The sequence below is a fragment of the Thunnus maccoyii genome, chromosome 5 (genome assembly GCF_910596095.1).
Source record: "Thunnus maccoyii chromosome 5, fThuMac1.1, whole genome shotgun sequence".
NCBI lineage: Eukaryota > Metazoa > Chordata > Actinopteri > Scombriformes > Scombridae > Thunnus > Thunnus maccoyii.
The window spans coordinates 31,211,673-31,239,066 of NC_056537.1; the positions used below are offsets into that span (position 1 = coordinate 31,211,673).

At 39.3% G+C, this 27,394-nt stretch overlaps 1 protein-coding gene and 1 long non-coding RNA gene across 5 annotated transcripts in view; one reads left to right on the top strand and one right to left on the bottom strand.

The window, feature by feature from the left end:
• LOC121898042 (guanine nucleotide-binding protein G(o) subunit alpha) overlaps positions 1-12,152 on the top strand; it is a 95,760-nt gene extending 83,608 nt beyond the window's left edge. For 2 of the 3 annotated variants that reach the window (XM_042412925.1, XM_042412927.1), the window contains one exon: positions 526-4,447. In XM_042412925.1, coding sequence (XP_042268859.1) covers positions 526-713 — 188 coding nt within the window. In that variant the 3' untranslated portion in view covers positions 714-4,447. Of the gene's footprint in view, positions 1-525; positions 4,448-9,047; positions 9,202-11,467 lie in introns of those variants that run through there. The other variant, XM_042412926.1, reaches the window with a different exon arrangement.
• On the bottom strand, positions 9,057-16,515 carry LOC121898043. 2 transcript variants are annotated; one of them, XR_006096340.1, is made up of 3 exons: positions 12,913-16,515; positions 10,369-10,436; positions 9,057-9,143 (listed from the first exon to the last, which is right to left on the bottom strand). It is a non-coding gene; the product is annotated as an uncharacterized LOC121898043 (long non-coding RNA). The 2 variants fall into 2 exon arrangements; XR_006096339.1 differs by having other exon boundaries at positions 9,095-9,181.
• Between the last annotated feature and the right edge of the window lie 10,879 nt (positions 16,516-27,394).

Genomic DNA, 27,394 nt, shown 5'->3' on the forward strand with positions numbered 1-27,394 from the left:
TGAACCAAAAGGGCGTAGAGTAGATTTGGCACTTTTGTAAAAATTAATCAATATACAGTATGAATAATGGTTCCATTCTTTTGGCTCAAACACCTCTTACCTGTCACAGTCTTGAACTGTTGCTGTTTAAAGACTGATGATGCATTGGCAATATTCAGAAACAGGAAGACTTTGCCAACAATAACAAGACATACATTTTCCATCACATCTCATTTGTCAGTCTGAAATCACCTTTTCATTTTGTCTGAAAAAAAAAAAAATTGCCCATGTATCACATTTATTACAGCTTGGCTAGCAGTAAGCGTAGTAGAGTACACCTCAGCAGAATGCGTGCTGAGCAAGAGAGTCAAAGGTCATGTTTTCAGAAAATATGAGAAAATAGTGCTGATACAGAATGTGGGACAGCTCACTGATAAAAGAAAAAAAAAAGGTTCCAATGACAACAAAAAAAAAAAGTAAGTTCATCCCACTTTCAAGCCTTCACTCAACACCAAATTAATGTCATCTCTCTGTCTCTTTCCGCAGGCCCAAACACTTACTTGGAGGGAATAGCCTACATTAAGTCTCAGTACGAGAGCAAGAACAAGTCCCCCAACAAAGAAGTCTACTCCCATTCGACCTGCGCCACAGACACCAACAACATCCAGTTTGTGTTCGATGCTGTCACTGATGTCATCATAGCAAATAACCTGCGGGGGTGTGGCCTGTACTGATAATGCTGTTAAATGTTAGCCAATAGATGAAAGGTGTTTATTTACCGACATGGTATGGCCCATGTCTGTGATGTCATCATACGATAGCCAGTCGAATGTGGGCTCCGCACTTGCAATGTCATCATACAGGCTGGCTGTTAGTCCAACTTGACTCGTAATTAATGAATTCATTGGTTGATTGGTTGGTTGGTTGAGACTTCTTTGAATCCTTTTTGTCTTTTTCACTTCCTCCTGTCTAAAGAAGAATCAGCAGCACGTCGCGGTAACACTGTACTTTGTGTGTGCCTGAACTTCAATCTGTTGCTGCAGAAATTATGCACAGTATCTACAATGTTGCCTTTATTCTCCTCCTGAAAAGTCAACTCTTCAGGGATATAAGGTTCCTATATAAGATTTAAATGTACATACAGTAGTGCCTTACTCATAGAACTAGTGGAGACTCACTCTTCTACCTGGTAGTGTTTCTAATTTTTTTTTTTTTTTTAATTTAATTTTAGTCGTCACTCTTTTTACGCCTTACAGTAGATGAATGCCTCAGTCACATGAAGTGCTGATGTAAAAATAACTAAAAATAGTTGAATCAGGGTCAAGTTGAATTCACTCCGTTTAGGTCAAACAGATGTTTTCTTCAGATTTAATTATGTTATTATGTTTGAGACATTAAACATGTTGACAAGATTATGTCTTGTACTGCCAAGAAGAATTTGAAAGAAAATGTGAAATCATAAGCAAAAGAACAGCATTTCTGTGATTTAAATAGGACATGTAATGGGGCAGTCTAGTAGTTAATGAGCAAACCATATAACTGCAACGTCCCCAATTTAATTTGGGCCAAGTACCTTTATTGCATCCCCCTCCTCCCCCACCACCTCCACCCTTCTCTCTCTCTACCCATGTTTCAGCGAAATAGCTTTTGCACACACATCCTTCATTACTTTGTATATGTTTTGTTATTGATTTTGTTTTGTTTTCTGATGACTGTCCTGCTCTGATGTATGCACAGTGACTGTTGCACTTACCCATGACCTTTTAACTGTGTGGCTTCCAAATCACTAATATTAAATACATTCATCGATAAGACATTATGAACTAAATCATCATAAATAAATACAGAAAAAATAGAATAATTTTGAAATGATTCAATAAACTCATTATTTTTGAAATGCGTATTATTTTCTCAGTAACAGAATTAGTTAGGGAGTTAATATTCATATGGTAGCAGCTGGTGAGTTTGCTAAGAGGCGGGCATCATGTGATTGGTTGATGAATGAGGACAGAGAATCATAATGTAATTTTAAGTAATTTGACATTTTATCAGTTTGTGTATTTTTTCAGTATTTATTCACATGATTGTTTAGTTCATAATGTCTTTATTCATTTAATATTGGTGGTTTGAGGCCCATGTTAAACAGCATGATGCCTTGCTAAACATAATGATTCAACAACTAGTTAATAAAAAGGACCAGCTAATAAACTAGTTAGAGAAACAAAAAACAGCCTCGTGTCAGCTTCAATACAGCAAAGCCTCGCTCATTTAAAACCTGGTAATCCCAATTATGAAACATGACTGTTGTCCCATATTCTTCAGTTTCACATTTCACTGAACATTTTACTGAATTTTGATTGTATGAATTCAGATTTAAAATCTGCAGTAAGTCCAACTTAAAGCTCCTCTGTGTAGGAGTAGAACATTATTTTTGCTCTCCTAGTTGTAGTATCACTAGGTGTGTTTCCATCCACCTGTTTTGTTTTTTTAATTTGTGCATTAAAAAAAAAAAAAACCTCCCTGAAAAAAAATCTCAAAATATCACAAAAAAGTTTTTACACTTGGTTGAAGTGGAAAAGATGTCGAATCAATAAAAGCAGCAAAATGCGATAAAGTGCGATGGAAACAGATTTAGCGAATAAATCATGACGTACTTGAAACGTGTGACTTAAATTTCCACTTACATTCTCCGCAAACATCAAATCTGTGTGAAGCAATAAGGAGACTGTAATGCTCCCCGAATTAATACATCAAACAAATATTTCATATTTCCATCATGTTTTCCATAATTCCGTAATTTCCATAATGTCATCTTGTTGCGCCCTCTTCTCCTGATGATGATGAAATGGTTTAATGGCCACCAGCTGTGTATTTTGATGAACCAACTCCAAATATTTGCATAAGTAGTTGATGGAAATGTATTAATTGGAAATTTCTCTTGCAGATACTCTAGAAATTCAGATAGTATTTGTGCTAAATTGGATGGAAACCGAGCTGCTGTAGCAACCAGCCGCTATGAATAAATTGACTCAAGGCAACACGTAGGTTACGTCTATTTTCACCAGGATTGTTTCATTTTTCATCAAATATGCCCTCAGAATGAATTGAAAGATGCTTTAATTACCCATAGCTCCACAGATACGTACTTAAGAAGATGATAAATTTATATGGAAAAGTAATTAGTAGAAATGTTTGATGTCATTTAACACCATTAAGTGTAGTTGTGGTCATTAGCAGTTCAGTCATTTAGTTTAATACTGTACAGCATCAGTCTCGGTTTGCGCAATGGTTCCTTTCATGGTTTCTCTGGAAACTACCCAGCAGGCCTTCATACAGCAGAACTAAGATATGCTTGTTTCCATGTTGCATAGAAATAGTTTCATTTGTGTCATTATTGCAAAGCCTCAGTGCATATTCATGTTAGCCTAACCTTTTAGCCTCGGGGGAAGTATTGGTTATTTTTGTTCTAATAGAAAAATGTAATTGAAATTGTACTTTGGATGGAATTTAAATGTATAGTTAGCGTGGAGTTTGCTCTTAATGCTAGAAGGGCGCTGCCATCGTCTTTCATCCCTGCAGAAGTCACCTCTAGTCTTATTTTTGGATTGATTTTCCAGGCTCTCATGTTGCAGCACGCATGGGTTCACTATAAAATCACTTTACACGAAAAAGCTACAAGAGTTAGTGTGCTGACTCAACCAGACAATTCCCAGATAATGCTTCAATGGAAACATTGATTTTTTATGGGGCCCTGGAGCCGCATCCATTGTAATATCTCAATTGTCCACCGTTCTGCCTTCACAAGGCAGAGGTGAGCTTTGAAAGATTGTACGGTGGTGAGAACATACGGTCCTCTGGGATTAAAATGTCAACCTTGTGGCTATTGTTTTAGCCCCGATGTTTTTCCTTTCTGCTGAGTGAGTACCACTTCCTGGTTTTTTTTGGTAGACGTCCCAGAGCTGCCGTAGGATTGAGTTTCAATGTACTGCACAGTTTAGCTGAAATGAAAAGTGATGTGTGAAATTCGTGGGACCAGTTCAAACTTCAGCCTTAACGTTTAGAGTTTATTGCTAGGAAAAATACTGTATTATTAGCTTTATAAGGAACAGTTTACAGCATCACTTACAAACTGAGCTTTGTTTCTCTGGGACTTCAGTTGAATTGCTGGAGCTGAGTGTGTTTACAGCTCTACTGGTATGAGCTCTCCCAGAGGTAGACAGCTTCTTTATTTATTTATGAGCAGGGCATCTGCTTTATTCCACTCTTCCCTCCAAACTCAAACAGGACAGGCGTTTCTCCACCCTCTGCTCAAAGCTTCTTTTTTTTTTTTCTTTTTTTTTAACAGGTAGATGACGTCTTCAGCTACCACATCTGTGCCAACTTTTCCTAATTAGAGACAGAGAGCTGCCTTAGGTTGTTGATCAGCCTGTTTTGTGTGTGTGTGTGTGTGTGTGTGTGTGTGTGTGTGTGTGTGTGTTTCTGTCTGTGTATCTTGTGTGTGTGTATGTGTGTTTGCAGATTGTATATACTTACCTACATGTGTGTCTGTTGATAGTACAGGAAAGGTCAGTGTGCGCATACGTACGTGTTTATGAGCGTGTGTATGTGTTGTGTGAGAGCCAACGTCAGCCCATGGGTGTTGTAGTGGAGTCAGTATCTGTGGATTAATTACCCACAAGGCACCTTTCTACCCTTTCCACACTCACAGGCCCTCGACACTCAGTCACACACACACACACATGCACCGAGGACACAAACACACCCATGGGACTTCAAAATGTCACAACACCGTGCTTGCCGGTGCCAAATAATACCACCGTATCCAACCAAAGAGCCTCATGTTTTTTTTTTGGTTCTTTTGCCAAACATGAAGCCTGCTGCTGAAGGCTTTTAGTTTATAATCATCTCTTCCGACTAATTAAGTTTCTAACATGATGTGAAAGTATCTTGCTGCCCTAGTTGTAAGCTTGTTGTCAGGAAATGCATCGCCTTTTGAGATATGACTAGAGATATACACTTAACATCAGAAGTGTGTCCTTAAACATTGTAAAAAAACATGTCCACATAAAAGTTGAAAGCAGTTTTGTTGTTTCTATTAATTCACTTCTTTACCTCACTTCTCATTTCCCTCCTTTACTAAGAACATATCAAAGTATGTGTGTGTCCGCTTTTGTTTGTAATTCAGATAGAAGCCAAATGAATATTTTACATTTACATTCTGAAAACAACAACAACAGGCTGATTTTTTTTGGGTTTTTTGTGCAAAATAGTTTCACTTTTTGCACTAAAATCATGCCCTCGTGCAGGATTTTCTGTCCGCCTGTATGCTCTGCTCTGTCAAAGCGCACTTGCACGTGTTTGCTTCAGTATTTGTTGTATGAATAATTTTGTTTAGCGTCATGCTCGCTTCATGCAGAGCGAGACGCCCATTTAGACTTTGCTGTTATAATTAAACAAAGAAATTTCTCGCCTAAATAATTTTTGATACGTCCCTGTTTGAATGCCTGAGAGCCTAGAGAGCAGCCAGCGGTAGACATGAGCTGTGGAACAATAGGCTGGTAAAAAATTTCCATCCACAGTAAGTTAGCAGGCTCTAATTCACATTCAGATGAAAGGAAATGCCTACATTTGTATTTGCCCTGAGGGTGGCCATGGCAGCATACTGTTGTAGCTTTGTAGTCTTCCAACTTCTTTCATGCCTGTGTTAACCTCAGGCAGCGCACAGAGCGGGATGTATCCGTGTTTCTGCTATACAGATTCTTCAGCAGCATGCTGAATAACTCTCCCTGAATTTATCTGGAACATCACACTTCACTATAGCCCACCACTATGTTACAAGAGAAGACTCACTGAATTTAAAAGACCAACTGTGTTTTTGCATATTTGAATCAATTTACTATAAATCACATATACAGCACTTAGAACAATCTACATTTTGTTTCAAATTGTGTTTTTCTTTCCTTTCAATCAGCCTTTGGTTTCAATTCATTTTTATAGAATTTAAAACAAACTTGTGAAAACTTGAAACTAATCCAGCATGTTAACATCATCTGCTTACGGTTGTGTGGAAATCCAGTTGAATGAAAACAAGTGGAAGCCTGGAAAAAAAAGATTAAAGGTCAGGTCACTCCAGCAAAATTCATCCTCATATCTTTGCAGAAATAAATATGTGGCTGTAGAAGCGTGGTGACATTGGGCCTAATCATAGGGCCGGTTGGTAAACTACTGTAGCAGCATAGCTACCATGATAGCCAAATGCTAATGCTACTTAGTCAAGTTCTCCAAGTTTCTTTCTGTTTTTTTCTTTACTGTGCTGTTCAGTCCCCATGTGGCATTTTATTCTCAGGATCATTTAATACAATGAAGAGTTTCTGTTTTGTTAAGACAAAAAAAAAGTATTAAAAAAAGTACATGGTGGAAAAAAAAGCTCCCCGAGCGAACAGGCTTGTTAAATATTTGTTAGTGAGCTAGTTAGCTTAGTTAAAGGGAAAGTTTATCATGTTACCATTGACTCCTGTTTGTGAACACTGTCAGAGGAGGTTAAATGAAAGTGATAAGCTACAATAACTTCCTCTGTTTTGGACTCTCCATTCCCTCAAAGGTCAGTCCTGCTACTCTCTATCAGTCAACAGCTCAAATTTGTGTATCAAAGCTCTCTGAAGTCGATCTCTGCACCACACATTTGTGCAGATTGATTAAACTTTGCGAGCTAAACGACTGAAATGAAATTATTTTAGCTGCAAAATTGGAATGCTGGTGTGACCAGACCTTTACAAATGTAAAACACAACAGCACACTCTGACAAATTGTAACGTAAAGCACAATACCAGTCTAAAGTTTGGACACACTTTCTCATTCAAGGGAAGGGAAAGTCTGTCCAAACTTTTTACTGCTGTCGTATATGTGATGTGCAGTAAATTGACCAAAACAAGCCCGCCGTGCAATTAAAAGTAACTGTGAAACTTTTCTTTAACGTAGGGGTTAGACTCTGCAGTGATATAAAACCTATAAATACAAATTGGAACACAATAAAGGGGAGCAGTTTGATAAAGCACACAACTTGTATTACGTACTCGGTGGATTGAACTGGGTTTCATCATTTCATTGACAGACACATAAAACGAGAACGATACAGTCCTTCACGAGCCAAAAAATGTCTCACATCACGTAGGATCTCTGTTATTGACACCTTAACTTCTTCTCTGTCTCTCTCTCTCTCTCTCTCTCTCTCTCTCTCTCTCTCTCTCTCTCTCTCTCTCTCTCTCTCTCTCTCTCTCTCTCTCTCTCTCGGTGTGTGTGTGTGTGTGTGTGTGTGTGTGTGTGTGTGTGTGTGTGTGTGTGTGTGTGTGTGTGTGTGTGTGTGTGTGTACACACATCTCTGTCAGCCTCTCTCTGCATCACTAAAGCTCTAAAGCTATTAGTGGTTTATAAGGTGAGGAGGGGATTGATGCTTCCGCAGAGAAGAAGTATGGTCAGATGAGATCTGTGTGTGTGTGTGTGTGTGTGTGTGCTTGAACATTTAAATGTGTGTGTTTGTGCCCGCATGCTCACTTTTCAAAAACCTGTCCCAACTCCTGATGAATTACTAATAAACCCCAAACAACCAGCAAGGAAATGACATCAGCAGGCGAGGCAGAGAGGATCATGGGTAAAGTAGTTTATGTCCAGATTCAGTCCCAGTCATAAATAAAGGATTCCCGTAAGCTCCTGTGAAGGAGAGATTTGTGGGTGATATAGTCTGAGGCCACGCTAGAGGAGGCTTATGGGTAACTTTTTGTGTGGCTGGCTCTGGTGTGGATAATACAATCAGTGGTGCATTCAGGTAACAAAGGTCTTAGTTCACACAGGCAGCAGGTGGTGGTACAATAGAAATGTTAGCACCTTGTGCCAACAGTTGTTGAAATATCACAGCAGCAGCCAAATAAAAAACTATGAATTTCGATCCCCATGTTTAGTGCCATTTTTCTCATGTTAGATTGAAATGAGCTCTGGTTGCGTCTTTCTGCTGACTTATTCATGCTTCACATTTAGAAGTAGGGTGTTGTTTGTATTTGCTTTTGGATTGTCTTGTATTCTGTTCAGTTTTTTTTTTTTACTCGACCTTACCGACAGGTGAATATTAGCACTTAAGCCTCTGCAGAGTCAGAGAAACCCCCGCTCCACCGCTGGACCGGGAGAGGATTGAGAGAGCCGCAGGGCACGACCGTAACGAACTTGTGTAAGAATGAAGGAGGCAGAGTGTAAACTTGTAAACGTCCTCGCGCTCATCATACATTCTATCCTTCCTGCTTACCGCTGCAACTTTTTTTTAGCCTTCAGACCCTCAGCGTCCACATCATTTATCTACTCTGTTCAAACAGATGCCTGTGTCAATACCAACCAGCAAAATCTACAAACCTGTGTATGTATTTGCGCGTTCATGTGTGTGTGTGCGTGTGTGTGTGTGTGTGTGCGCGTGTGCGTGCGTGTGTGTGCGAGTGCTGTATTTTACTGAGCACTGTAAGTAAAATGTATCTGCTGTATCTCCCTCACTGCTGTGATAATTTATTGAAAGTTGTATTTATACATAAAAGAAATGATAATAAAGCACCACATGAGTAACTTCATACGTGTGATTATTTCCTCTGGTCTTATTATTTTGTCTGCCTTAACTTTTCTTCACCCTTCTTTCTCTCTTCCTATTTTTTTCTCTCAGTGTTTTCCTGAAATAATATTATTTATTGGAAATTTTGGAGAAAATTTCCTCAACCCGCCCACATGTTAAACTAATGCTGTTTATTGGTATATGTGTGAGACCGAGAAAATATTCCTCTCAGTATTTGTTATAGCATAATATGCATGAAGAATGCTTCACTTAATTTAATTAAAAGGTGCACAGCCAATAATTATGCAAAATACATTTAATCTTCTCCTCACTCTCCTACCAAAGTTGTAATAGGAAACATGTTTAGAGAGAGAGAGGCGTGTCATTCTCTTTCTCTCTGTCACTCTCTCTCACAGTGTAGTAAAACTCTCTGCAATCCCTTTCTTCTTTCTCTCTCCCCCTCTTCTTCCTCCTTCCTCCGCAGAATCGCATGCACGAGTCTCTGATGCTGTTCGATTCGATCTGCAACAACAAGTTCTTCATAGACACCTCTATCATCCTCTTCCTCAACAAGAAGGATCTGTTTGCAGAGAAGATCAAGAAGTCTGCACTCAGCATCTGTTTCCCCGAGTACACAGGTAAAAAAAAAAAGGAATAGTCGATTTTTCCTGAGATCACAAAACATGTAAGCGGCAACAAAACTTGACAGGTGTGCAAAATCAATTTCTTTGAGGGAAAAAAAAGGGGGGGGGGGGCTGTGAACTGGTGAAGCTGAATCCAATTACAGAGGATGGAAACACAGCCTGAAATACCATGAATTGACTGATCAAGTAGACTCACATTGGATAGGGTACCAAATGAGAAAAACATGACAAAAACACAGTTATGTTATTACTGAGGAAAGAGGTTTATAGGACTCTTCATCTTCAAAGTAGTGCGAAAGAGAACAATTGATACATAAAAGTCATTTTTAAGATCTTGAAACAAGTTCTGAACCTTGAAACCTGAAAGCCAATATAAAGATGCAGATACTGAGGTGATAGTGTGTGAGGCAGGAGTAGGTGGAGGAACGCCAGCTTAAATGAGATGAAATAAATGTATGAATGACTACCAGCTGTCTAATCTTAGTGTGATTCCCAGATGTGCGATGGCTCCCATGTTTCTGGTTGCTGTTTAACCGTTGCCTGATGCTGTAGATTAGTTGGTTTGAACTGAATCGTGCCTTTTGGAGCTGCAAAGACCTAACGTGACATGTTACTGTCACGGAGTCGTAAACCATCCTGAGAAATGCGGCCCTTGTTTACAGCGTGGAGTCAGTTTGAATTATCCATTGTTAGCAGGAGAGATAGCTGAAACAAAATAACCAAATGTCCAACGTGAAGAACTGTGTAACCTCAGTTTGAAAAGAACTATATACATGAAGATTTACTTGAGCGTGCTGTGAGGATTGCAGAGAGGAAGTGAGAGGAGATACTGATAAACAGAGAGAGGGGAGGGGGGGGGGGGGGTGTGGAGGTGAGAGTCAGATGTGGCCGTGGCAGCGAAAAGGAAGGGATTGAGAGTCAGAGAGAGCAGGAGAAAGTCACGCTTGGTCAGCCATGAGGAGGGAAGAGAGGAGACGGCAAGCGAGAGCTGTCTCCTGCCCTCTCCACGCACACGCAGCTCTCTGAGCCCATCCTGCTCTTTTCTGTCTCTCATGCTTTACTTACTTTCCTCTAACTGCCTTGATAATCACAGTAAGTCTATCTGACATGTTCCACATCTTCCCCCCCCCTCCCCGCTTCCCTCGTCACATCCTCTCTTACCTTCCCATGAGAAGCCTCTCAGAATGTTTTCAAACCCACGCTCCTTTGCCACAGAAGTAAACTGTTCACTGTAGGGAAAGAACATGCAGTATTGAAGATAATGAGTCAGAACGAACTGAAGAACGTGTAGTTCGGAGTGGATTCTAAAGGGCTACTCCGGGAATTTACTATTGCACTTCTATAAAGTTAGTGTAATTGTGAGCTACAGATTTTTTTGTAAATGAAAAACTCTATAAACTCTTCAAACTCTACACCCCCACTTTTCTCCACCAGATCCACAGATGACATTATACAACTGATTTCACAGGCTGAATATGAACCCACACAGTGTTGGAGCCAGGATTATGGACATAGAATTGATCCTGTTGACAGCTCTCAGTCTCTTCAGTTGCTGAGATAAAGTTAGCAAACGTTATAGTTTCACAGACTGACAGGACAAGCTGCTGCTCCGCTCTGAGGTCTCGCTAAAATGATGACTTAAAATATTGATGTGATGCTCTGTGAATTATGACGTTAACTGTCAGATCGGTACTCAACTGCTGTCTATCTAGAACAACGATGTGTGCAGTCAGCTAACACTAGAACATCTTTGTACAGACGGTCGTTGGCAATAGAGGATAAAATTTAAAAATGAGGCTCATCATAGCAGGAAAAGCACAGGTGCTGCTAATACCATTAAGGATGGCTCTGGTTCATTTAGGTGTCCCAGTGAGCAAAGTCAGTGAGCCAGCATGCGTAATACAAGGGCCCCGAAACCTGCACACATAACTGAAATGCAGCCATGACTCATGTTATCAATAACACCTGTGCTGTTCCTGGTATGACTTGTCAAAATGTCAATGAAATGACTCATCTCTCTGCTGATGTCCAGATGTTGTCCTGTGTGGGAAAGTAGCTTGAATTACTTAGCATGTATAGCTGTATTTTTCACCAAGGAGCGTCCTCGTCGCTTCCTCTTATGTGGTCGTGACATGAACTGTTTGGACAGCGTGAGACCGAGACACGAGACACCTGAAAGCTGGTGTCGAATCAATGAAAGCTGGTGTCAAATCAGAGCAGCGGCTGTATGAACATCTTATCATGTGTCTTCTCTCTCTAGGACCCAACACCTACGAGGACGCAGCAGCTTACATCCAAGCACAATTCGAGAGCAAGAACCGCTCTCCAAATAAGGAAATCTACTGTCACATGACCTGCGCCACAGATACAGGAAACATCCAGGTGGTGTTCGACGCCGTGACCGACATCATCATCGCCAACAACCTCCGAGGGTGTGGCTTGTACTGAGCATGCCCCTTAATGTCCTCTCCCTTGTTCCCTCCTCTCCCGTCCTGACCCCCCACCCCCCTCCCTCAACCCCCTCCCCCCTCTTCCTCCTTCCTATTCCTCTGACACTGCTGTGGAAATGACGATGGTGATGATGACGATGATGATGATTCTGCTGATTATTTAAAGAAAAAAAGAAAAATGCAACTAGGTACATATTAATAATGAGGATAATTTAAAAAATAATAGGCATACGTATATATAAATATATATATATAATGTTTTTAGTTATTGTCTCTTCTCCTCTCGCTCCAACGTCCCCCCCAACCCCGATGCTGTTTGGCCTGTCGCCAAGTAAACAAATTTGTTTTAGTACGAAACACGAAAACCCTGCAGCCTTGAAAACTTCTTGAACAAAGTCGATGAAAGCTTCCATTCCCCCGATCTCCTCTTTTTCTTTCTCAGCCGTGTCTTCTGTTGTTAACAAAAACAAAACCTGTACTTTTTTTTTTTTTTTTGCGTTTTTTTTGTTGTTGTTATTACTATGAATATGACTTCTGTTTTATTTTTGTTGATTGTGTGTATATTTATTACATGAGTATCAGTCTGTACACTGATTTTTATTCACATTTTGCCTCACCTGACACCTTTTATTTGTGTATTATTTTGTTAGGTTTTTTTTTTTTTTTTTTGCTATAGTAGTGTTTATGTAATAACAATTTTTGCAGAAATATGTGAAAATGTCGATAGCACTAAAAAAAAAAAATTAAAAAAACACCAGACAGGTCGGCCAAAACCTTAAAAAACTCTCCAGACCTGCTGAAACTGACAACACAGATTTTAACATTAGTCTTTTGTTTACATTAGCCAAGACATTTTGAAGATGTTTGTTGTCAATTTCTTTTTTTTTTTCTTTCTTTCTTTTTTTTTTTTTCAATTAACTTGTCCCTACAACCGAGACCCGCTTTTCATCGACAGGAAGTCAGGCTTCCTGTTCCCAAACCTGGCCTTAGCCGTTAGCCAGCCGTCGGTCATGGCCGAGCGTGAGAGCCAATAGGAAATGTGCTAAATGTCCTATCAGTACCATGTAAGAGAGGTACTGTACTGTAGATAGCTACGCTTTTAGAAGCAAGTACACAACATTATAACTCTACCTTCCTCACTGTTTATAACCTCTACTAACATTCTCCATGTAAGGAAATTCACTCCTGGTTTGATAATGGTTGATTAATTTATTAATTTATTTATTGATTGATCGCCTGTCCTACGCATACCTACCTGTCTCTCTCTTTCTCTCTCTTCATTTACACACCACCACCATGCCTTTACTTCTTTCACCTCCATCCATTTCTCATTTTTCTTTTTTTTTGCCTTCTTTTTGCATGGCGCTGTGGCGTCTTGAGTTAGGCGGGGGATGGGGGGGGTTCAGAAGTTGTCGTAGAGGGTCAAAGGGCCCCTCCTTTCTTGCCAACCCTTCTCTCCCTCCCTCCCTCTTCTCCTCTTTCTCCTAAAGCCCAGACACAGATAGCATGAGATATTCAAGCCTTTGTATAAAGAGACCAGTTAATTCATAAAACTGAAAAAAAAAAGCTTCACATAGATACTGTTCAGATAATAATTTAAAAATACTTTGAATAAAAATTGCAAAAAGATGAATAAAAAGAAAGGGAAAAAAAAATATAACAAAGAAAAGAAAGAGCCAACAGCTAGGAAGACAGAGGGCAGCAACTTGAAGGAGAGAGATGATTGGTTCCTCAACGGGATGGAGCGGAGTCATATTTAAAGAAGCGTGAGAATCAGTTTTGAAGGTTGAAAGGTCATGTGCTGTTTGGAAAGACGAAGTGTAGATTTCGGGATTCTCGCAGTGACATGTAGAATTCAAACAAAAGGATACAAAAAAAAAAAATCTACACCTGTTCCTACAATAATAAAGCCAATGAAATGAACATGGGTATTACTACAATATTGACAACAACCATGATCAACTACGACGATCCTGTAATATTCTCAAAAGATAATCTTTCTTGTGCTTTGTAGCTACAGAACTTCTTTTTTTTTTCTCTTTATCTCTCTTTTTTAAATAAAAAAAAAGATGTTTTGCAAAGGGTTCCAGTTTGACAGCAAGCCGATTTGGAGCCGCGACGATCTCAGACCGACCCGTGTTGTTGTAATGCTCTGAACTGTGCCCCGCCCCCCCCCACCCCCTCTCCTTTTACCGTTTTGCCTGTTTCCCTGCATTAGAACCGTGTCCTCACTTTAGCCTGACTCAGAACGATTAAATATAATATTATAACAATATCTATTTTTTATTATTTCAGGAAAGAAAAAAAAAACAAACCACTTTTTTTGGGGAGAGCACGTTTCTCGCTGCGTCCGCTAGTTAGGGACGCCGCATGTTCACACATCAACGCTGTAAAAAGTCAAGCTCCTTTCTTCTTCTTCTTCTTCTTCTTCTTCTACTCTGTCTCTTTTCAGTTTGACACACACCTTCCAGGTCTACAATGAAAAGCACAGTTCTCACGTCTCACACACACACACACACTTGCTCGCACTCACACACACACACACACACACACACACACACACAATAAGTAGATTTGGAAATTTGTTATCTATTCATACCTAATCTATGTTACCCCTCATTGATCTATCTATCATCTATCTATCTAGACCTCTCTTTCTCGCCTTCTTGATTTCTAGTTTTTAAAAGAGAAAACAACTGTGTATAATGACATGATATACCTGTTTTTTGGCATTCTGTTCCCGTTATCTTCATTATTCTTTTTTTTACCTCCTCTATGTTCTGTTCTTTACCCAGTGAATGCTTTTTTCTGTGCAGCTTTTTTTCTCTCTCTCTCTCTCTCCCCCTCTACTCCTCTTTAGTGAATGGTTGTTATTTCATGTGGGATGTCCGTGCTGGAAAAACCAATCGAATGTAGTGTTTACATTAAAAAGCCACTGTTTTCATGACTACAAAAAAAAAGCAACCTTTTCTTGTGTCCGAGTCTTTCAGTATCACCGTGTGTCTGTTGCTTTCCTTTCCCTTTCAGATTCAAGGAAACTCCTACCTGTCGGTTTCAGTCAGGTTGAATGTTCGGAACATTTCAGAGCAGATATTCTTGAGAAAGTACAGTATGATCGTAAATGATTCTTCATTTAGACGTTGTTGAGGTTGAAACCAGGAAATGAAACAGATAAGTTCTCTAAAACGTGACTTTTCTGAGTAGATAACGGTGTCACAAATTCTATATTTAATGAGGACACCTGGTGAAATCGTTTGACAGCAAGCCAGCACCGAAATTTCAATAACACCCGAGTTGCCAGCAAGAAACCCTCTCAACAATTGGAAATGAGGTCGGTATCATGGCTGAAACAAAACAAGCTTCAGGATTATTGTTGGTACATGCTGTCACCTTATGAGACGGTGATGATCATTTGTAATTGCATTTTAATAAGCTCTCGCTGTTTACAGCTGGGCGTCCAGCAGCAGGCAACCTGATCCTTCTGCAGTTACAGAGGGAGAAAATTAATTACCTCAGGAGACAGGACTCCAGTGGAGTTTCTGAAATATAGCAGGATGACCCAAGTAACTTTGCAGCGTCCACTATTTGATCTCCAGACACTTGATCATAGGTAATACAGCCCATTGTTTTACTTTTTGATTTACTTTTCAAAGTGTAAATATCACATTTTCCTTTACAATGATTGATTATTTGACAAAAGTCACATGGAATATAATGGGATTCAATGAGACCAGGAGGTTTAACTGAACAGATTGATGTACAGTCATGGTGACTGTGGGGGAGAACCAGGACCAAAGTAACACTTTGCAGATAAACATCATTTTAAAAGATTTTTGTTGTGATCAATAAGTCACGTGTGTGTTAAACCTCACTTGCTTCTATACTGAAAAACTCTGACATGGCAAAGTTCAGGATGTGTTAAAATACTAAATAATCTGTCAAATGATCATGACTCTGACTCATTAAACAATAAACAACTTGTCATTCTTGAGTGAATTTACTTACTGTGATCAAAAACAGCTTTTCAGGTAAAACTCTGTGAAAGTATCACATATTCAAGCTATTTTTGCAGTTCTGTTAAGTGTTGTGTGTTGTATGTGCTGACACAGTTAGGTATGTCAGACTTGTAGGGGCTCGGAGAAAATTGCTGTGTTACTTTTGACCTGGTTCTCCCCTACATTAAAACTAGCATCATTCCTGGCAGTAGGGTAAGGCTGCAATAACACTAGTCTCAGCTACCAATCATCAACAGTGCAACAGTCAGGCAGCAGTATGAGCTGGCAGACAACCAGGCAGGTTTTTATCCAGGCTGGTGGCGTGACTCTACGGATGGAGAAGTCAGACGGTCTGTCTGTTGAATGAATTGCCATAAAATTTTAGCAGACATTCATGGTTCCTAGAAAATGTGTCCTTTGACTCTGGCAAATTCCTCCAGCGCCAACATGAGATTGAGATTTGCAGTTGTTTTTTTTTAAGTGTCTCAGCAACTATGAAATGGATTGCCATGAAATCTGTTTTCACACATTTATGTCCCACTCGGGATGCATTGTAATCACTTTGCTGATAACTTTTCACATAGTGCCTCCATTAGCTCAAAATGTCAGTTTTTCCTATGCTTTGGTTTATGATCGATTGCCTGCAAAACTAATATCCCCATCAACCTGAGCTATACTTTGTGTTTAGTGCTAATTTTTGAATGTTAACATGGCAAATGGGAACACTCCAGCACCTGAAGAATTACTGCACATGGTTGGTGCCCTGGATCGAGTCTGGCATGGGACCTTTGTTTCATGTCATACTCATCTCTCTCTCCCCTTGTTTCCTGTCGGCCACTTTGCCAGTAACTGTCCAATAAAGGCAAAATGTGCCCCCCAAAAATATCTTTAAAAAAAGAGAGAAAGAAACACATGCTAAACAATGATGGTAAACATTATACCTGCTGAACATCAGCATGTTAGCACTGTCAGAGTTGGTATGTCAGCATGCTGATGTTAGCTCAAAGCAGTACAGCCTCACAGAGCTGCTGGACTAACAAGTCCCCAGTCTAACAATTAACTCTGAGACATTTTTTTGGAAGTCAAAACAAAAAGACCAGTTGAAATGTCGCACACACAAGTGTGGCAGCAACACTAGGTGGTAGCTGTAGTGACTCCAAAAGACATTTTCAGTGCTCAGTTTGTGTAAAAAACTTAGTCTGCCTTTGAAAGAAATGTTTTAGATTAAGTGGTTAAATAATGACCTTGCTAAAAACATATCTGATCATGTGGTTGCCCTGTATATTTTCTTCTTAAGTTGTGTTCAGTGCACTCGCCTCATTCTCAGATGTCAGTAAAGATATGAGTAAATGTTCTCTAATGACAGGAATATGTCCAAAGCAATTAAAGTACTATAAGGTTATGAAAATACAGATTTTCTCTCTAAGGATATGGATGGAAAACTTGGACTGTTTTTTTAAGGGATCAAATCCCTCATATACAAACACACACACACACACACACACACATTATTTACCCATGATAACAGTGACACAAACATGTTGTTTCCTGTCCTCCCTTCAGCTGACCCCCACAGGGAGGAAGTCGTGAAGTCAGTTGACATATTTCAAGTGGACAAACACAAACACACTTTTTCTATTACTCTCTCACACAATGTAAGTCTCACACACACTCCCCAACGCTGAAGATGCCAAATTCAAGTATACAGGCTGCGTTAAGCCAAGGAGAGTTGTTAGTGTTTACCTGCTGCCTGTTTGCTTCATAGATTCCTTAACTTTTTTATCTTTTTCCTCTTGTTACACACTCTTACTGGTTAGATGCATTATTGGTCTACTAATGATTACACACAAACATTTCCTTGCTGTGTATTTTCCTTCTCATGAGATCCTGACTTTATCTGTGTTGATAATACATTTTTTCCGTTATTATCAGCCCATTACATGGAGCTGTGCCATGTCAGTACACTGATATGAAGCAAGGGAGTCCTGCACAAACTGTACACACACTTCACAAGATAACACACACACTCTGGCCTCGAATAAAGGTGGTTTTCAACTATACTGCAGGTCTTACTGACGTGAAACATCACACACACAGAAAGAAGCCCTGCCATGGCAGATAGAATAGTAAATGTGAGGTGGAGTGATAGGAGGCAGTGAGAGGGAGAGAGGTTGTGTCAGACAACATTCATTCACACACGAAGAGACGAGCGAGCGGAGTGAGAGAGGAGTCTTTCATCCTCTACTGCTGTGGCAGTAGCTGCAAGGAAAAGGCTGGTTCACTGGGTTCAAGCACAATACAGAGAGAGGAGGAGAGAGGCTGGGCAGATGGAGAGAGCCATCAGACAGCAACAGAGAAGAAGGGAGGGTGAAGGCAGAGAGGAATGGAGGGGGTGTAGGGAAGGAAAGCTCTGAATCTTATCTCTCCTCACCCTGAATGCTTTTTAAAAAGTCGCTCTGTCCCTCTTCTCCTGTGCCCTTCTCTCTAAGGGGCTACTCTGACTGTTTGGAAATTTCACCAATAACCTCATATCATCTTGTTGGTTTGTTTGTTTATTTGTAACCCCGGTGATACAGCAGCTATTCTGCCATGTCCATATAATTTCATAGACATGGACAATCCAAATTAATACCAATTACAGCAACTCACAGTTACATAATTGCAATGAGAATACAACATGCAACATCTACAATCATGTCAACATTCACTATAACAACTTACGTATACATTAAAGTATAACATTACATGATATATATACAACATTAGATACAGCACTAGAAGACACACAAACAGACAAATACTGAAAAAATAATTAAGCCATCTCTGTTTAAAATGGCAATGACTAATTTTTTGGCCACTTGAGTGCATCCAAAACAAGCTGTCAACACAACTCTTAACATATCGTCACCTTTTAAGTTGAAATGGTGAACTTATTAGCATCCAGCAGTTACAGAGCAACATTCATTTGTTTATGTCCACCTTGTGAATGTAAGACCAATATTCACTCTGGTTTTAATTCTGGTTTTGGTCTCCATCAGCTCCTACAGGGAAATATCTGGTTCTTTAGCTGCTGAATGCTCCATTATGTTCACCAGTTAGTCGCTAACTGTGTCTGTTTGCTGTTTGGTGCTGAGCAGGTAGTGTATAATTGGTTTATCAGAGCTTTTTTCGCTGAATATAACTGCTCGCTGCAGTCAAAAATTACACTATGAGAGAGGCAAGAGAAACTAAACAGTAAAGTTAAGGAACAAAACCAAAACAATTAACTACAAGAGGTTCTAAGTTTACTAAAAACTGAAGCCTAAAGCCATCAATTAACACAATTATCATTTTAACTTCATATTACTACAATATGACAATTATTAGCATTACTGATCATCATTATTATAATTATGACAATATGTTATTTATAATATACTATATATATATATATATCCAGAATAAAGGATTGCCAAAATCACCTGTGTGCCAATAGATACTTTAGCTCTGTCAGGTGTGTAACCAATGCCATCATCCAAAATGTTAATACTAAACCTTTCAACAATACATTTATGGTCATTTCTGACTTTGGAGAATAAAATCTCTATCTCTTAGTTATTCCACTTTACTAAATCAGTTTAGCCAATAGGACATCTATGGAGTCCGGGAGGGGCCATGGAGAAAAAAACTCATTTATGTTCTTGATGTAATAATTCGTGCTCTTGATTTAAAGGAAAGCATGTGTATTTTTCAACGTGTACTCTATTTTCCCATAATTTTGTGTCTAAGTGATCAATGGGGACTACAGTTTTTGAAATTGGTCCAGTATTAAGCAAGAGCACTTTAGCCAGAAGCCACGAAACGGGTTGCCATGTAATCCTTTGGGACAATTGTGCCTCATCAAAGTATGTCCTCTAACAGTGCTTGTTTTGCCACTGACGGGCTCAGATTGCTATTTTAAGTGTCTGACAACATTATGGAAAGGACCATACAGAGAAATAAAACTTTTTTCTTTAGCTTTTGCTTGACCCAGTCATTTTGTTATTGTGTCTAACCACGTCTCACTCAAGAAGTCTCGTTCTGAAATCTTGCGAAAGTTGAGTTGCTGTCAAAATCAGATAAATATTCAGCCATGACTTTTAGATAACACTAAGCTACGCTTGCTGTACTCCAACACAACAAACTCCTTCCGGCACTCCTCTCTGCAACTCTGTCATGGCTGAATATTTAGCTCAGCTTCTGAAATGCTCCCTGTGGGGTCTGATGCCATGCGGAGGACAGAACAAAACCATGTCACAGCCAGAATGCAACAAAGCTGCTCCAGGTGGAATCAAGGCATAATGGACCAAACATTTAATAATTTAAGTTGTCCTTTCAAGGAATAGTTGAACATTCTGTGAAAATTGATACCACTCTTGTGTTTGTGCGAAGTATGGAGCTAGTTCCAGGAGGTGATTAGCTTAGCATAAGAACTGGAAAAGAAGAGAAACAACCACTGTAGCCTGGCTCTCTCTACAGTTCAAAAACATGCTTGCCAGCACCTAAAGCTTCAGACAGAAGGCAAAGTGAATTTTCACATCATTCATTCAAATTTGATGGCTGCTGTAACCTAGCTGCATCAGTCATGTCTGTAAACAGGTGCCCGTATGTTTGTTTTCGGTTCAGTTTCTGACTGAACTCTGAACTCACCAGAGACCACGGTTCTTTATGTTATTTCCCCATTTATGTTGCAGATTAATACAGCCCTGTGATATGCACTAAATAAGAGCTAAATTTTAAACATTTTCAACTCATGTGGACTCGTCTTTGCGTCAGTTTGCACCGTCCTGTACAAATTTGTCTAATCGCGTCTCTCCATTGGATTCCTATGCAATTGTGCCACCTGTGAAATTTGCTTTATGTTCTGTCTAAACACACAGTAATGCTCACTAATTAAAATATTGTATCTTGTTTGTTTAATCCATTGACAAATGGATTTTTATATTTTTTAGGGGGAGTTGTGTGCACAAACACCAGCTGGGTGTGTGACTTCCTGTAATCCTGTCTTTACAGTAAGCCTACAGTTAAGGTTTGGGACCATACTGCTTGTACAGAAATGTATACCAAAACCTGTGCACACCAACCATATCTGGCAACCCACGTTATAGCTGGAGACGCCCTGCACAAAAGTGGTAGGATGATAACTGAACCGTTGTTCGTTTGAAAATACTTACAGCACATAACTCCTCCTAAAACCAAAATTGTAGTTTTTCACTTCTGTTTGTGTATGAATTCAAAAAATGAGATACAGTTAGTGAGCTTTCAAAGTGTTGGTAGTCATATTTTAGAACCGTAGACAGAACCATGCTAGTCTAAATGTCTTCTTGCTCTATTGATCTTCTCACCTAACTCTCGGAAAGAAAGCAAATAAGTATATTCCCTATTTCATCTACAATGTTACTATTTCTTGAAATGATACATGGTAATTTTATAGAAACAAAAAAGAGAGAGAGATGGAAGGGATAGACTAAACAACAAAAAGAAGATAAGGAAGTAGGAACAAAAGATCAAAGAACAGAGGCCACAGCAGAAGAGGGGAGCAGATATTGATTTTTGATTTAGCAGGGTGAAGACTGACAAGAAAAAATTGACTGATGAGTAGAGTGACTGACAGCTGCATTACACAGTCGAGTATCAAGAATCTTAAATCCTAACCCCGAGTGACCTAACCTCCTCGCTGCCAGTGAGATATTTTTAAATCCTGGAGAAAACATCAATGAATCAACATCAAGTGAAACAGAAGATAACAGCAGTAACTGAAACAGACACATCGCCTACTTCACACATAGAAGTCATACTGAACGGGCCTGCGAGTGACAAAGGCTTTCATCATTTTTACAGAATAAAAAGCCAGTCTGGGACTTTGTGGTGTTGTCTAATTCAGTGAAAATGGTGCACAGAACAGGATCTTATGCCTGTGAGGCGTCTCCTCACCAGGCTTTTTCTCTTTTAGAAAATAACAGGCAAATTACATTTTACCACACAACACATTGTATTATATTATCTTACGTCATACCATCTCACATGTACTTTTGCACAACTCAAGAGTGGTAAAAACAGCCCTTTTGTGAGCACACAGGAGAAATCAACCAATACTCAACCTACTCTGAGAATGATGAGTTCACACACAAAATATTTTTCAAATTTGCTTTGCAAGGGAGCGAAATGAACATCCAGTTCTCCCACATAATTGTGCTCATTTCTGACAAAACCCCCATTGGCGAGTACAAAATATTTATAATTTGCTGTTCATGATTCAGTGCATGATCTCTACTAGAGCAGTCATTTTAATATCCAAGAGTTGAATGTAATACCTGAATTATGATGTTTATTGTGAGCCTGAAAGCCATTATAATCACTAAAGGAAGATGGGTTTTATATGGAAATGGAATTCCTGTCAGATTGAATGCAGTGTACTTTGTGATTTTATAATACCCCATTCAGTCTGGAGTTGTCAAGCTTTTCCCACATAGTTAAAAAGACTTTTCAGGCCCCACTGACAACGAAGTAAAGCAAAGCTAGATGAGAGCATCATCTTTAGTAATAGCCAATGCTGTGCAGTTTGTAAGTATAAGGACAGTGGCACATTTTTGTTGGCTCTGTATTCCAGCACCTTGGAAATGAAACTGTGATTATGAGGTTAAAGTGCTGAATTAACATACACATCAGATGAACAAGGTAGGAATTGTAGTCATTTTATACATAGTCCCCAATCTTACAGAACATAATTGAACTTGTTAACATAAACTTTATGTCATCATTGAGCTTGAAAGTTCATTATTGACTCTCTTGAAATTTTCCAGAGCTTTCAGCCAAATCATGTGGGCCCTGGGCAAGAAACTGAATGCACACCAGACACAGACATCAACTATCTGGAACACCAGACCAAGGGGTCAAAGGTTAGAAACTACAAGTCAGTGGACAGCAGGAGACGAACAGACGAGAAGCCCAGCAAAATGTCCAGTGTATGGACATGAGGTCTATGACAAACCTGTCAACTCTCCCGTTTTTCCAAAGTTTCTTCTGTATTTTCACCCCCTCTCCCACTGTGTTAAGTAATTTTCCCCATAAATTTCCTGTATTTCCCTTTTTTATTTTTACAATTATATATATGACATTAACTGACATGTGTGACATTAAATAATAATCCATTAGACAAAATACTAATAGCCAGCAAAAATTCTTCAGTGGAGCAGAAGTTTTTTAAATTAGTGTTGTTTTTACCGTCTGGTTTATCTGCTGCTGCTTTACATGACAGTAATGTTAATGTAGCTTGATAGTTTGGATAGCTGGACTGCTGATGCATTCCCCCTGTGTGTTGTTTGTTCACAATTACTGTAATTAACACCATACGTGTTAAAGTTCTGCTTCATGCTCTGTCAGACTTTTAAAAGGAAGCTTTTTACATTTCCAGAATGAGTGAAGGAATAGGAGAGAGGAGACAGAAGCGAGGAAGAGTTGCAGGATATGATGGTGCTGAAAGAAAAACAAGGACAAATTAAAGAAGATGCAACTTCAAGATTTAAAGAAAAAGTTTAAGGAGGAAAGAGAAACATAAAAGCAGCCCAGGTGACAGCTGCTGAAGAGACATGAACAAATTCAAAGCAGGAAAACTAGTAAGGAACTTATAGCTGTATCTAGATGAATTACTGTTCTGGTAAATGTTTTTGAAGGCACAATCTGTCTGCAAAAGGTCCAAATGCAAATGTACACTAAAGGACATCCCTACTAACAAAAGTGAAAGCACACCTGCCCTAAAATAATTTATAGATCTTTTAATAAGGCACTGACACGACACAACAACTTGGTTAACATGATGTTTTCTTAAGCTCTTAAGCTGTTAAAATGTTGTTGACCTCAGTAACTGTACCTTAATGAAATAGGTGAGACACCAGCAAAAAAAAACAAACCTCTGTAAATGTTTAAATACTTGATTTTCTCATTTTCCCTGACAAAATGCATGTTAGGAAATAACCATGTGTTTTGCAAGGTGTGTAGGGACTTTAATGTTGGTCATGGTGGGAAAAATAATGTAAACCAACATGCTAGGTCAGTTAAACATAAGCACGCCCGAGAAACCACAAACAACACATCAACCATCCGTTCGATTACAGCAGGGCAGGCAGTAAAGGCACATGGTGATTAGATCTTTGGAGCTGAGTGAGGAGACCCTTTTCATAATGTAAAAATGATGGTCAGGTTCGGTCCTGGAAAATCTCTTCCCTGATGATGCTCTCTTAATTCTGTGGCCATCTTCACTTCATGCTTGCATCTGGGGCTTTTTACTCGCAGTCACAAACACATGATCAGCTGGGATGAGGTTAAGTGACTGACTTAGCAAGTGACAAATGTTCCTCTGTTTGGCCATAAAAAAGCTCCTTAGTTGACTTATCTCACTGTCCTTCTGCATTGTCTTAAAATTGGGGGACAAAGCATAAAATTGGCTACAACTGTTTCACTGTTCATCTGATTTGGATGTAAACACTCTTAAAGCTCAATGTCCCCACAACAGTCATTGTTTTATTTCAAATCCAATGTGCTGGTGTAGAGCCAACGTATTGAAAAATTCGTATTATTACTTTGTAACTGGACTGAATATATGCTTTATGTAAATATTGAATGATCACACATCTATATGACAAGTCTAACAATCAAATATTAAGTGAGTTGAAACAAAGGGCTTTTATGTTATTCTGAAAAAACATGGAAAAATGCCTTGAATACTGGTACTCCACTCAAGTCACGCATCATTAAATAACAGGCTGGACTCAGTGCTCCAGTGCTCCTCCACATTTCTGGGAACAGCTGAGTTGACAAAGGCAACTGATACTCATTGTTTCTCTTTTCATTAGAGAAAGTTCATTAACTTAACTGCCTCTGTACTACTTTTATGCAAGCTGGTAAAACACATCATTCCAGTGTTTCAAAGTTGATTCCCTGTGATATTAGAGCAGATTACAGTAATATTAGATCCGTACTGGGAATAAGCAGCATCAGATTGTCCTCAACAACAGGTGTTAGCAGTCATGAGTAATGGAAGGTGATTCATTAAAGAGTTTCATAGATTAGGCAGAGATTACATGTGGATTAAACTGTGCAGTTGATTCATCTGCGTCACAGCAAACAATATTTGTCATGTTAGTGACTGTTGGTTGGTTGGTTGCCCAGTAACTTCAGGTTAGCTACCTCAAGTACTCTGACATGATATATTGTAGATAATCAGTTATAAAGAAGGTTACCATGTGCTGTATTTTGTCTTATTTACATATAAAATGTTACCCTGCAATAGCAATACATCACATTAAATTTGCCCAGAAGGTGGCCCATGGATGCCTCATAGTTTAAAAGTTTGCTATTTTGCTAGCATTGCTTTTAAGTGCAGGAAAAAAAATCTGTGTAGGTTAGAGTCAAAATTTAAAGAGATTTAGGAGGAAGTGTGGAAGCAGAAAGGAAGCTGAGGAAGAGAGCGGTGCGAGGGAGTGAGAGGAGAGATAGCGGGAGATGAGGGCAGGAACGGGGGTTGAAGCTTATCACCTGTCAAAGCCCTGATTTTTAAGAGGCCTGCACTGACATCAAGCAGAATTAGCAATCATCGTTCACCTTGAGATGTTTAGCCAGGAGCCTGCCAATTTAATGAAACTGGCCCACTGCCAGGGCTAATCCACTAAAGCACCTGCATTACGGTTCATCTTTAAAGGAGTGACTGTGACTGAGTACACACAGCACACAGCAAAACTTCTCACTGTTGTTACACTGTCCAGAACATTTACAGCTGATTAGCACATACATATACATTTCATATCTATACTATAAAGCATAACCAGGTCAATTAAAGGGTGAGTTGGCCCAAATTAAAAAAAAAAAAAAAACATATTCTCTCACTTGCCTCTTCTGGTGTCAAGCCTATTTTTGATTTTCCTCCAGGTGATGAGATAAAGTATCTGTCTTTTAGATTTCTGCCTCTGGGGGTGAATGAAAATATGTTTGTGATGCTTACAACTGAAATATATTTTTAACAAGACCAAGAGCCATGCTAGCAGCTCTGTGAACTTTGGCACAGTGATACTTTGAGCTGAATTGCTAACAACAGCATGCTAACATGATCACAATGAAGATGCTAACATGTTGATGTTTGTTTGTTAGTTTAACATGTTTATCTCCTCTCTTCCAGGTTCCGTTAGCATGCTAAACTAACAAAAGCTGGACAAATGAAAAAATGTGATCTGATGGTGGCACTATAAAAGTCAGAGGGAAACAGAAATGTTATTACAGTTCATCCTGAACATGAAAGTGTGTACCTAATTTCCTTGGCAGTGCATCCAATAGCTGTTGAGACATTTCACTCAAAACTACATAGTGGCACTAAACCGGGGATCACCAGTGTTGTAAGGATTCATCCACTGGGGACTATGTTTCATGGCAATCTGTCCATTTGTTTTTGAGATATTTCAGTCTGGACCATGTGGCTATTAACTACCACAGCTTGAGGCTGAAGCCAGTGTAGAAGTATGTTAACGTGCAGTACCACCGACGGCCACCAGATGCTGGCATCAATAGACTCCCATTCAAAAACCGTCAGTTTCTCTCTAGAAATACTAAGTCAATAATTTTTTTCAATGAGTCATTATGGTCTCAGTCACTAAATTCAGGCCCTCAAAAAATTTGCTGGTTGTCATTTTGGAAATTATTACTCCGTTGATAAGATTTGAAGACTTATAGTAGTTTTGATGGCTGCCATGTGGGTGTTGTTTGACAGCTGTGATTGACATTTGGCTTGCCTGCTGCTCTCCTCAGCTCCAGGACTCGCACTGGGGTGGACTACTGTTGTAATATTTCACCATGTTTAATGTTACTGGATTGTGATAATGTACCTGCCTTGTTAGCACAATGCAGCTAAAGTAGCTAACGTTAGCCCAAGTGTGCACCGCTCAGTGTTCCCAGTAAGCTAGCATTAGCTTTGATCCAAGGTAGCAGGTGCCCTGAAACTTGGGCAGATTGTTGAGGTTTGTCTAGCATTTGAGCCATCTGTTCCCTTAACTACTTGCAAAATGTACCTGCGTCTTATTTACCTGATCCACTGTCTGACCATTGTCAACTCATATTTTGATGACTGGTGTCCTAACACCCCTCCAACAGTGTCTGTACAGGAGCTCATCATCAAACTGTGCTGCTCACACACTAACTGTCTCACTCAGCTTATGACATTTATTAAAATAGACAGACTGTCATGAAAAAACAATATACAGAATACAGTAGCAAATACAATAGGTTTTTTTTTTTTTTTTAAAGATTTGAAACCATGAAGCAACAACCAATTTCACAGCTGCCATCAATAAAACCCCTCAGGTTTTTTTTCTTTCTGAAGCTACCAGTCCAGATCATGATTCATCTGATCTTGTTTAATCATCAGGTCCTTGATTGAATGGCTCTCATGTTGTCCCTCCATCAAAGATGAAGCTACTTTACATAGTGTTGTGTAATCTTCACTCCCTACACTTCTATGTTTGATGTCTGTGTTTGATTCTAAGACACATAAGCTTGCTGCATGATTCCAATCAGTATCATATAGAAGTAAGCAGACTTAAGAGGGAAAAAAGAAATTAATCAAGGAATCCACACAGTTTCAAAATATTCAATATATATTGTTAACCATTTTCTTCAACACTTAAACTCTTAAACACATTTTTAGCAGCATTATAAAAGGATGTACAGTGACATGAAGAT